General features: G+C 55.8%; 1 protein-coding gene across 1 annotated transcript; it reads left to right on the top strand.

The window, feature by feature from the left end:
• Positions 1-6,055: 6,055 nt before the first annotated feature.
• On the top strand, positions 6,056-9,841 carry LOC111185039 (cystatin-C). Its single transcript, XM_022594186.3, has 3 exons — positions 6,056-6,392; positions 8,839-8,952; positions 9,502-9,841. The coding sequence occupies exons 1-3, from the start codon at positions 6,147-6,149 to the stop codon at positions 9,583-9,585; spliced, it is 444 nt and encodes a 147-aa protein (XP_022449894.1). The 5' UTR covers positions 6,056-6,146; the 3' UTR covers positions 9,586-9,841.
• Positions 9,842-11,615: the final 1,774 nt, after the last annotated feature.

Below are 11,615 nucleotides of genomic sequence, written 5' to 3'. Positions count from 1 at the left end.
AACTTAAACAGCAGGGATGATCTCAGAAACATCAGGCTGAGTGAAAAAAGCCACATACTGTAGAATTCCATTCAATGAACTTCCAGAATAGACAAAACTAATCTATATATTGTTTTAAAAATCAGTGAAGCATTGTCTCTGGGGGTGGGGACCCAAAGTGCCTGGGAGGGGGGGTGAGGGAACTTGCTGGGGTGATGGTCACATTCTGTAGCTGATAGGAGTTTGGGTTACATGCATCTGTCAAAATCAAGTGAATGGGGACTTCCCTGGTGGCTCAGTGGTTAAAAATCCACCTGCCAATGCAGGGGACACAGGTTCGAGCCCTGGTCCGAGAAGATCCCACATGCCACGGAGCAACTAAGCCCATGCACCACAACTACTGAGCCTGAGCTCTAGAGCCTGTGAGCCACAACCACTGAGCCCACGTGCCACAACTACTGAAACTCGCGTGCCTAGAGCCCGTGTTCCGCAACAAGAGAAGCCACCACAATGAGAAGCCCATGCACCACAACGAAGAGTAGTCCCTGCTCGCTGCAACTAGAGAAGGCCCACAGGAAGCAACAAAGACCCAACGCAGCCAAAAATAAATTAATTAATTAATTTTAAAAGATCAAGTGACTGTTCACTTCAGATTTGTGCATTTCACCGTAGGTAAATTTTCCAACAAGTGAAAAAGCTGTAAATAAACATCAAGCTCCAGTTAATGCCCTGCAGGCATAAGTATTTCGGTGGGGGGGGTGTGAAATGCACTGATGTCGACAACTCCCTTTGAAATGCACTTAAAAAGATAGATTGGGGCTTCCCTGGTGGCGCAGTGGTGAAGAACCCACCTGCCAATGCAGGTGACACGGGTTCGAGCCCTGGTCCAGGAAGATCCCACATGCCACAGAGCAACAAAGCCCGTGTGCCACAACTACTGAACCTGCGCTCTAGAGCCCGTGTGCCACAACTACTGAAGCCCGCACGCCTAGAACCCGTGCTCCGCAACAAGAGAAGCCACCGCAATGAGAAGTCCGTGTGCAGCAATGAAGACCCAATGCAGCCAAAAATAAATGAATAAAATTAATAAATTAAAAAAAAAGATAGATTGATGACTGAAGAGAAAGAAGGACAGGTGGACAGACAATGTGATAAAGTAAGGTTGCAGTATTAGTGGTAGAATTTGGGTGGTGAGTATATGGGTGTTTTCGCTGAAATCCTTCTAACTTGGTTGCATGTTTGAAAATTTCCATAATAAAATGTCAGGGGAAATGTATCCCCCTCCTTCCCTGCACCCACCCCCCTTCCGCCTCTCTTTCCTCTCCCTTTTTTGGTTCTCCCCAGTCTCATAGGCCCAGACCTGGCAAGAGTATTTTCATCACGTTCCAGGTAAAACCTGGGGTCGGGCAGAGCACGGCCTGCCTGGCTTCTAGTGGGAAAGGAATATTATTCCAACACTTGTCCTCTGAGCCTGGCAGGAAGGGGGGCAGGGGACACTTTGGAGGGGGCAGGGAGTGCCAGCTCCAGCATCCAGGGTGCCAGCTTTCACGGGCCGCCCCACTGCAGATGGCTAAAGGAACGAGGCTGCACAAACACCCAGAGGGAAGTCAAGCAGTGACCACACCGAGGATCTGGAAAGGAAACGCTGACCATCCAGAATTGCCAAGGGGATTGCTAAACCCGGCTCAGAGCCACGCTGCTTTCCTCGTGGCTGGACTGAGGCCCAGAGAGACGGGGGGCATGGGAGACGACGCACAGGCTCCCGCCCTGGTCCCCAGACGCCCTTTCCCTCCCCCGACACCGCGGGCTGTGCTGTTTCCCCCGCACGTGGGAGCTGCTCTGGTAAATGTGCCGCTTGAGAGGATAAATGGTAATTGACAACACAAGGCGAGGAGGGCCCTTACCACGTGGACCTGAGCACAAGCTTCCAGAGGATTCTCTGCTCCCCCGTTAAGTGCAAAACAGCTATAGGCCACTACGCTCACTCTGGCCTCTTCTATGGGGGCCGCCAACAGCCTTTACCTTGAGCATCCCGGTGTACCACTGCCATGGCATCAATCCCTAGCAGAGCCCTAAATGCTTTGCCCACACAGGCACACGGTGTAGAAGCATCTCCACCTCTCCCCAAGTGGGGGTGGGAAGGGGGCACAGGGGGAAGGTGTATGTAAGGGACCTCGGGGCTCAACCCCAGAGAACCCTGTGCCTCCCATAAGAGAGGTTCGTAATCTTTCCGTGTTAAGATGTCACAAAAACGTACGACTTGCTCGGTCTAAGCTACCATTGTGGACACCAAGTTTTAATTGCTCAAAGCCCTAGTGTTCAGAATCTCAACTCTTGGCCACTTGATGTGACCACTTACCACTTCGGGGGATGTTTTATGTGCTTGGTCATTTATTTATTGAAGTATTACTTAATATCCACTTATTACTGTTTATTGATTTCAGAGAACTGTCACTCCCTCACCTTAAATTCTCACTCTGCTAATTCAGATCACGAGATCAGCAGACACACACGCAGCCTTGTGGAAACATGGTCGGTTTGTTCTTCACCCGGCAGAAGGGAAACACACTCACCTCCTGGGCAGACGTGTCCCCTCCATGCTGCACTCCGTGGGTGGGTGCCGGAACCCCGTGCTTCACCTTGAGTTCACTGTTTCTCTCTGGGTTCCTGCTAGCTTCTCCCAGGAGCTGCAGGCCCCAGAAACCAGGGCTTGGGCTGCTCTGTCATTTTTCACCGTGCTTACACATCCCACTGAAGCCTGGCCATTTCTGTGTTTCCGACCCCCACACCCTACAGTTAACAAAGTGGCCGGCCTCACCAGACTTGTGACGTTTGCCGAGATCATCCACACAGCTGGAGCAGAGGCCCAGCCTCATCCTGGCCTTCCCCTCCTTATCAGACTGTCCTGCAGGCTGCTCCGGTGGCTCCCGTGGGCACCCTGTGCTAGGATTGGAGATGTTGCTGTACCAAGACGCCTACCGCCAGTGTAGTCAACCTCCAGATGCACGTGTCACCGTTCAGGCCACCCCAACAGGCTCAAACCCACCACCGTGCTCCCATTCTCTGCTGACCCGCTCCTCCTCCGTGATGACGGACGGGAGGACGGCGCCGGTCTCTGCACAGCACACCTTCTGAGGCTGCAGCCCCAGCTGCCCAGTGTGCTGGGAAACCCCAGTGGGGATCAGTCCCTTCCCTTAAGAGACAGCCATGCCGCTCAGAAGTGCTGGCCGGGGCAGTCCACTCTGCCCTGCTCTGTGGAGCTCCCCTCTCTTCTAGTTCACTGAGAAAGCACCTCTTCTCCCTCATCGCACTGCAAAGGCATCCCTGCTGCACCTAGTGGGTGCCATGACTTTTCTAGAGGCTCCTGAGTCAGAGCAGGGAGAGACTGAGGCGGGGGGAGGAGAGCGCAGAAGATGCCACCCCTAAATGTGCCGCTTTGGCATGTGGAGTATTTAGAGCTGAAGGCGGTCAAGACGCAGCAGCCTCAGGAAAAACTTTTACCTCCTCCTAACTGCCTCAAGAAATTTAGATACCGGACAGAGAGACGCTACCAGAGACATGTTTTTATCTGAAAGAGCCATCTGTGTGGTAGGGCTGACATCTGATCCTCAAGCATCTCCTCGTCTCATCTTCCTGTGAGTCCCATCGGCTCCATTTGAAGCCCCAGGCCCCCATTCCTTAGATCAGGGCGGCTTACAAGCTTCAACTACCTGACTGCCTTTGTGGCGCATCTTTGCGGGGCTCCTAAATGTATACAGTTAAATTTATTTTTCTCCTGTTAATCTGTCTTATGGCAATTTAATTATTAGACCAGCCAAAGAACCTAGAAGGGTACAAGGAAACATTTCTTGCCCCTACAGTTATAACTGGGCCTCAGGCAACAGGGTCTCAGAAACACTGAACGTGAATATTCATTACTGATATCTTTCAGGGTTCCATGCCGGCTCCCTGCTGCTCCAGCCCCAAGGCCACAGCGGCTCTAGGATGATGCCTTGATGCCTTGACCACTCCCGGGAGAGTTCCTCTGTGTTTGCTCCAAGGGCCCAGAGGCCTCCTGATGTTTCTGCCACCATCTCCATAGGTCATCGGTCACTGGGACCTTCAGACACACAGGGTGCAGGTAAGAGAATAGCCTTTCCCTCCACTCCCAGGGCCATGCTCTGGCCCAGACCTGCATGGTCCTGGGCTGGAGGGTCTGGTAGCCCGCACAGTACCCAGCTGACCACGTCCCCTCAGCCCGGGGAGAAACAGAACCAATAATTCGGTTAACCCAACAATAGAGGAGGCTCAAAAATGATGCTCAAAACCCAGATGCGCACACTGCATGAGGCCATTTGCAGAAAGTTCAAGGAGAGGCAAAGCCCTAGTCCACAGAGACAGATGTGTGCATCACCCAGAACCAGGGGCGTGCACAGGATTGACCACAGAGAGGCAGGAGGAAATGTTCTAGAGCTTGGTGGGGCGGCGCTACCAGTGTATGCACGTGCTAGAATTCCTCAGTCTGGACACATAAAATGAGGCATGCATTGTATGGGCATCATACCTCATTCAAGTTGATTTTTAAAAATCAAGGAAGGTTTCCAAGCAGTGGACAGAAGACCAGAGCTAGACATGCACCTCCCTGAGGGTACAAGCAGCTGCCCCTCCCCCACTGGCCAGGTAAGGGTCATCTTCACCCCTCCACCTGCATCCCCCACCCACAGTAAGGCGCATACAGCTGCCAGGGTGAGATTCCAGGTCATACCTCTTCTCTGCTTAAACACCAGCCGCTTTGCTTCCTGTCCCTAGAGCAGGCCGGCGGAGCCCCACCACAGGGCCTTTGCACTGGCTGTTCCCTTTGCCTGATGCTCTCTTCCCTTGGACTTCCTGCCCTTTAGGTAGGTTTCAACCTAAATGTGTGTCGCCTCAGAGGCATCCCTGACTGGGGTCCATCTCTATTTCACCCTTCACTTCGCTTCCAACAAAGTCCCTGTAGCTCCCTGATCTTAATTACTGATCACTACCCTCCCCCCTACACCCCCTAACGCTGGGCTGGGCAATGCCACAGCCATGCTTGGAGATGAGGTCAGTCCACACTGACGCCTGCTCTAAGGATAAAATGTACACACACAGAAGATTGTAAGATATGTCATTCACAATTGCTTGCATATGCTGAAATAGTATTTTGGATATATTGGGTTAAACAAAAAGTATTCTTTTTGCTCTTTTTTTTTTTTTTTTTTTTTTTGTGGTACGTGGGCCTCTCACCGTTGTGGCCTCTTCCATTGCGGGACACAGGCTCAGTGGCCATGGCTCACGGGCCTAGCCGCTCTGCGGCATGTGGGATCTTCCCGGACCAGGGCATGAACCCATGTCCCCTGCATCGGCAGGAGGACTCTCAACCACTGCGCCACCAGGGAAGCCCACTTTTTGCTCTTTTTAATGTGTCTCCTAGCTAATGTAGTTATGCAAGGGTTTGTCTTATGTCTCCATCACGTAGGGGCTCTACCACCTGGAGTCCCTGGCCCCCGGGTCCCCTGCCCACACTCCATCCACGGGCCCCAGACCCTCTGGCCAGGGAGAAGCCCCAGAAAGGTGTGCCAACTGAATAAATAAATGAGCTGTGAGAAAGAGAACCCGATGAGCTTTTCTCAAATAAAGGTTAATTCATTTATGTTTGGCAAAGAAGTTCCCCCAGGACGGGGCGCACACGAGGTCTTCCTTCATCTGCCTCGGAAGGCTGCAGCCTTGTGCGCTGGGGACTCCTAGACGCGGACAGCGGAGGGGGGGCCGAGAGACGCCCCTTCCCCCTTTCAGACCAGGAGACAGAGCTCGGGGTTACAAGCATCGCCGACCTCAAGGAGGTGACACCTTCTGCGAGACCGGGGTGAGCCGGGCTGAGGAGCGCGGGAGTGAGAAAACGGGACTCGGAGAGGAGGACCGGGACTGGGAAGGAGTGAGCCGGGTCGGGCGGGTGGAGAAGCGAGAGGAGGGGCAGGATTGGGGGAGGGGCAGGACTAGGGCGGAGGACAGGGGCGAGCGGTGGGGAGGGGCGGAAGAGGAGAAGCCAGGCGGGCGGGGGCGGGGCATCCGGGGCGGCCCAGGGATAAAGACTCGGTGGCTGGCTGGGCTGTGCTCCTGTCAGCGGATCGCTCTTCGGCTGCAGCTCCGTCCGCCTCCGAGAGATCATGGCCGGATCCCCGCGCACCCCGCTGCTTCTGCTGGCCGTCTTGGCCCTCGCCCTGGCCCTGGCCGTGAGCCCTGCGGCAGGGCAGGGCGCCAGAAAGAAAGGCCTGGTGGGCGGCCTGATGGAGGCGGACGTCAACGAGAAGGGCGTACAGGAGGCGCTGTCCTTTGCCATCAGAGAGTACAACAAGCAAAGCAACGACGCCTATCAGAGCCGCGCGGTGCGCGTAGTGCGCGCCTTCAAGCAGGTGCGTCCAGTCTGGGAGGGGGCACAGGGCCGGGATGCGGGGGCCGGGGAGGGGGCGCGGAGCCCCGGGTGCAGGGGCCGGGGGCGCCGGGCCAAGCTACAAGGCAGGGGCGCCGGGGCCGGGCAGCCCTGAATGCGGGAGGCCGGCCCCCGAGAGGGCGTGGCCTGCGCGCTCACCAGCCCCGCCCCCCCAGCCCCCCCAGCTCTCGGGAGGGCAGCTCCCAGCCCCTTGAGGCCCCGGGGATCGCAAAGGACGCGGACGGACTTCTCACCCCGGCGCAGCCCCCGACCTTTTCCGGCGCCCGCAGCCCTTCGCGAGACCGGCCGGCCCTCTCGGTCGGCGCTGGGGTCAGGGCCCAGCCTCCTGGGACCGGGGGGCTTGGCGCGAGTTGTCAACTAAATGACCGCAGGCGAGGTAAAAACAGACCCACACGTGTCTGTCCTCCTGGCTCTGCCACTGAATGCCCTTAAGCACTTTTTCCTTTTTATTTTGACATAATTTCAGACTTAAAAAGCAGTAGCAAAAATAGCACATAGAATCACTGTAGATTCTTCACCCAGATTCTTCAAACGTTAAAAAGTTGACATAGTTGCTTGATCCACCTCATCCCCACGTACACGTGTGTAGGGATGTATATATGCATTTATTTTTCTGAACCCTTTGAAAGTAAACACTTTTGTGTATATTTCCTAAAAACAAGGTTATTTTCTTCCATAACCACAATACAGTTTTGAAAATCAGGACTCTTTAATACACAGGCCTTATTCAGATGCCACTGATCATCCCACTGTGTCCTTTATAGCCAAGGACACTCCCAGGCCACACGATGCAGCCACTGTCCTGCAGCCCCTTTTACTCTGGAGCAGCCCCTGGGTTGTCTCATGACCTTGGCGTTGTTTCTGAAGGGTCCAGCCAGTTGTGGCTCAGACTGTCAGTGGGTTTGGGCTGGCCTGATGTTTCCTCGAGATGAGAGAGCCTCTGGTCACACAGAAGAGGCATGCTCCCCTCTGAGCCTCCTGTCAGCAGATGCCACTAAACGTACCTGGCCACCATGTTGTCGTGTAGTGGCATTGGGGACAGACACTCTGAACATCCTCCAGGGCACCCGGAGGTCATCAGCAAACAGACAAGTCCGTGAGTTGGCCCGTGGTGTCCAGTGTGTCCCAGAGCAGGGGGTCTGGCATAAGAATACAAAGCTTCCTGGACCGTCGCTTCCGCCTGCAGGTCACATCCATGGGAACAGCCTCTGGGCTGTGACATCTCACTCCCACCCTGAGATGGGCACACGGTCGCTGACAGCCTGACCTCTGCCTCTGTCAGCCTGCCTGGGGTTCTGCCAGATAAGGAGCCCATTGTCAGAGTTGAGAAGAGGGCAGGAGGGAGAGTTAGGATGGGCTACAGGGCCTTGCGCTGGTCCTTGAAGGAAGGCTAGAATTTAGACCATCCGGCCTGCATCCCATTGGAGAGCAGGACGCAGCCACACAGCACCGAGAGTGTGGTCCTGCATGCCAGCCATAGGGCTCCCTGCCACCTTCTCTTGAAACTTCAGAAGATGGGTCAAGACCAGACCCATTTCTCCTCCTGCAGCAGTGGGCTGGTGCTGTCCCCTTTGGATAGGACCTGCTCTCTCCATTCACCAGGTCCCCTCCAGCCTGCTCCTCTCCAGTGTGACAGTAGCTCACTGGCCACATGGGGAAGCTGACAGCAGAGGGATCATGGGTCTACCAGGTGGGGTCTGGAGCCTGGTCCCTGGCCCCTCATTCCGTGTTTCTCCAGGTTCTAACGAAGCATGTCTGGGCTGCCTGTGTGAAGCCAGAGTTCAGTTCTATTCTGTAATCTCAAGTGTAAAAGGCAAGCAATATATGACACACTTGAGAAATATTCCCGTCAAAAACCACACCTAAGAGGAAGGCATTCCAGGCGGTCTTTTATTGGCCTAAACGTCCGCGAACGTGAAGCTCTCATTTTCTTCTGTTCCGGGAGGGAATAAATAAACCTGGGCTACATGCAGGGAATGGGATGCTGTGGGCTCCACCCTGGGGACTGGAGTTCAGCGCAAGTGTAATCACCAGGCAACAGCTTTCCTGCGGATGCAGTGTGGACTCTTGACACAGGGCCACCATCTTGCGCTCAGTCCCCTCCCCTCAGCTGGCCAGTTTCTTGCCTGTACCCAGGCTGGCTCCTCGGAGCTGTGCCTTCTGTTCCTGGACCCAGTTAGAGCGTTGGCCCCTGGCTTCCCCCTCTGTGTCCCTGTGGGAGATGCCTTGTTGGAGCAGCTGGTAAACAAGTTCCAGGGAGGGCCTGGGGCGCAGCAGCCGTCAGGAGGCAGCTGTGCTTCCTGGGTGTGGCTCTAGCAGCCTGTGAACGCGGGGGGCGGTGGGAAGAAGGTAACCACGTGTGTGCAGCCGGCAGGTGTCATAAGCGTGTGTGCTCTCTCCGTGTCCAGGTTGTGTCCGGGATGAAGTACTTCTTGGACGTGGAGATTGGCCGAACCACGTGTACAAAGTCCCAGGCCAACTTGGACAACTGTCCCTTCCATGACCAGCCACAACTGAAAAAGGTACGTGCCTGATGGGAGCAGGGGTTGGGGGTGCCCATGGGGGCGCATCGCGGGTGCCTGCCAGGGCTGTGAGGGGAAGGGTATGTGTGTGCACGTGACTGCTCTGGATTTATGGGGTTTTAGCTGGGGAATTGGGGCACCATCTGCTTTGGGGATTGTTGCCTGCGGGATGGAGGACCCAGCTGCGGGTGTTTGCTGGGAAGGGAGAAAGGGCCCTTTAATCCCAGCCTCGCCCCCCCATCCCCGGGCAGATTAGAGGGAATTGGAGGCCTGTAACCGGCCCACCATGCCACCTGCTCACCAAAGGCCAGACTCTCCCAGGGGCTTGGCTGGTTCTCAGGGGTCTCGGCCTCAGGGAGGGCTGCACTCCTTTGTCACCCCTCCCGGGCCCCACCTCTGCAGGGGCTTTCCTGGACCTGGGTCCCAGCCCCTGGGTCCTCCCCTCTGGTCCTGTCTCAGTGCCAGCCTGCTGGGGGTGGGGGCTGGGGCCAGTGCACTTTCCTCTTTAACTGTAACCCTGACCAACCATCCCTCTCTTCCCTTTCGCAGCAAAAGCTTTGCAACTTCCAGGTTTACGTCGTCCCCTGGATGAACACCATCTCCCTGGTGAATTTCAGCTGCCAGGATGAATAGGGGACTGGGCATCAGGCAGGCCGCTGACTGCCTCTCACTCACGCCCCCCCAGAGCGCTCACACCTCCCTCCGATGGGTGACCCGCCTGGTGGATGTGCCCTCCGTGTGCCGTCCCAGCAGACACACAGAGAAGGCTCCTTGGGCATTTTTGGAACGGCTAAGGGGCTCTAACTCATTTCTTTCTTCTAATTGCTTTCCAAGTGAACCAAATGCCCTCGCTCTGCTATTTTACTCAATAAAAAAGTAACAGCAGCTACTCCTTGAGTTGCTCACTGTCTCGGGCGGTGCAGCAGGAAGGATCTAAGCAGTTACTTTATGGAGGCACCCTGTCTCGCTGGCTCTGAGGGCAGGCAATGGGGAGGGGCGGGGAGCAGGCGTGGCAGGCGAGCTGGGCCTTCAGCTCTCGTACTCCTGATAATCGGACAAGGGAGAGGAGGGGGGACCTAAGCTGCTGACCCCAGAGACTCAGCTGCTGTGTCTGCAAATGAGTCAGACTGTGTGCTGGGGCTGGACAGGAGGCTGGGGAGGTGATGGAGCCTGAGACCTGAGTCACCCTCTGAGGGGCTGCACGTGTGCTGAGCTGATCAGACTCCTGGGATGACTCTCACTGGTCACGTTCCCTAGAAGCAAAATAATGATTTAATGTCTACCTCTTTCCACAAACAACGTTGGGTACCTACGAAAAAACAAAGACCAAAAGTATGTGTAACTGATGGAGCGAGGGAATACGGATCAGAATCAAGGTCAAACAAGGTCGGAATTGGGAATTCAATAGAATGAGAGCAGGCCTTCTCTGATACATTTCGGGAGCCGTGGAATCTACAAGGATTTTACCGATTTACACTCCTCCTTCTATTCTCTGGGCTCCTAGATAAAACGGGTCTTAGCGCAGAACTCCACGTAAGGGGTGTAGAACTTAAGACACATAGTGGGCCTTCTTCTTTCCCTGAGGACTGTATAATTAATAGGCAATGTCACCTCTTGTGTCACCATCGTTCTGCAGCAGAGTGGATATTTAGTGCCCCAAGCTGGGAACAACGCCGCTCCCTGCACTGTCCTCACGTTGACCATTCACTACCGAGGGTGACGCTTCCTCTGTTCCCAGATACCCACCACGCTCAGGTCAGCGTTGCCCAGCCCTCCTGTTGTGTTGCAGTGACCACAGAAGGCGAAGGGACAAAGGGAACTCACCTAGATGACTCTAAGGCTGGCACCTCAGGTGCCACAGCTGCACCTGCAAAGCTAGAACCGGGACACCAGGAAGAGGGTGGGGACCGTCCCCTTCCACCTGCCGCCCCCTGACTCACTGGGCCCCGAGGGCTTCCCCCCCGCCCCGCCGCCCCCTATCTCTGTCTTCACCGAGCGCACAGCAGAGCCTTCTCACCCCAGACTTGACTTAACAGAAGGGCTTTGGGATTCAAGGAGTAAGGCGCTGTCTGCAGGCCTGGCACTGGCCAGGTTTGGACCTGGGGCTGGGCCCTGCAGGGGATCCTGGGACTTGTGGACACAGAAGTGGTGGCCTGGGGCAAAGGCCTCCCTGCAGAGACTCTCCTCCTGGGTGGAAAATCTTGCCTTTCCACAAGCAGCCAGCAGCTAGGCTGACTTCCCATAAAGTCATCCCTTTGTGATGCTTCCAGTGCCCTGTTCGTCGTGGAAGTCTGGGCAGCTGCGTCGGGGTGTGCTCTGCTTGGCTCACCTGCTTCTCCCACCACCTAGCCCCCGCTTCCACAGCCCACGCTGCAGGGTTCAGGTCGGCGCCACCCCAGGTGGGACAGGGGGTGGGACAGTGTGACTGGCAGGCCTCACTGACCAGGAGATCACCCAGACCAGTGTGTCTAGGTAGGAAGCACAGCCCCTGAAACTTTCATCTGCACAGTTGTACTTTTTCTTTTTTTCTTTTTGCGATACGCGGGCCTCTCACTGTTGTGGCCTCTCCCGTTGCGGAGCACAGGCTCCGGACGCGCAGGCTCAGCAGCCATGGCTCACGGGCCCAGCCGCTCCGCGGCATGTGGGATCTTCCCGGACCGGGG

Source organism: Delphinapterus leucas, chromosome 15, assembly GCF_059928025.1.
Source record: "Delphinapterus leucas isolate spDelLeu-1000000601 "Yukka" chromosome 15, BTC_Dleu_Yukka2, whole genome shotgun sequence".
In the NCBI taxonomy this organism is placed as follows: Eukaryota; Metazoa; Chordata; class Mammalia; order Artiodactyla; family Monodontidae; genus Delphinapterus; species Delphinapterus leucas.
Note: the sequence above shows the minus strand (reverse complement) of the source record. Positions and strands in the feature narration are given on the sequence as shown.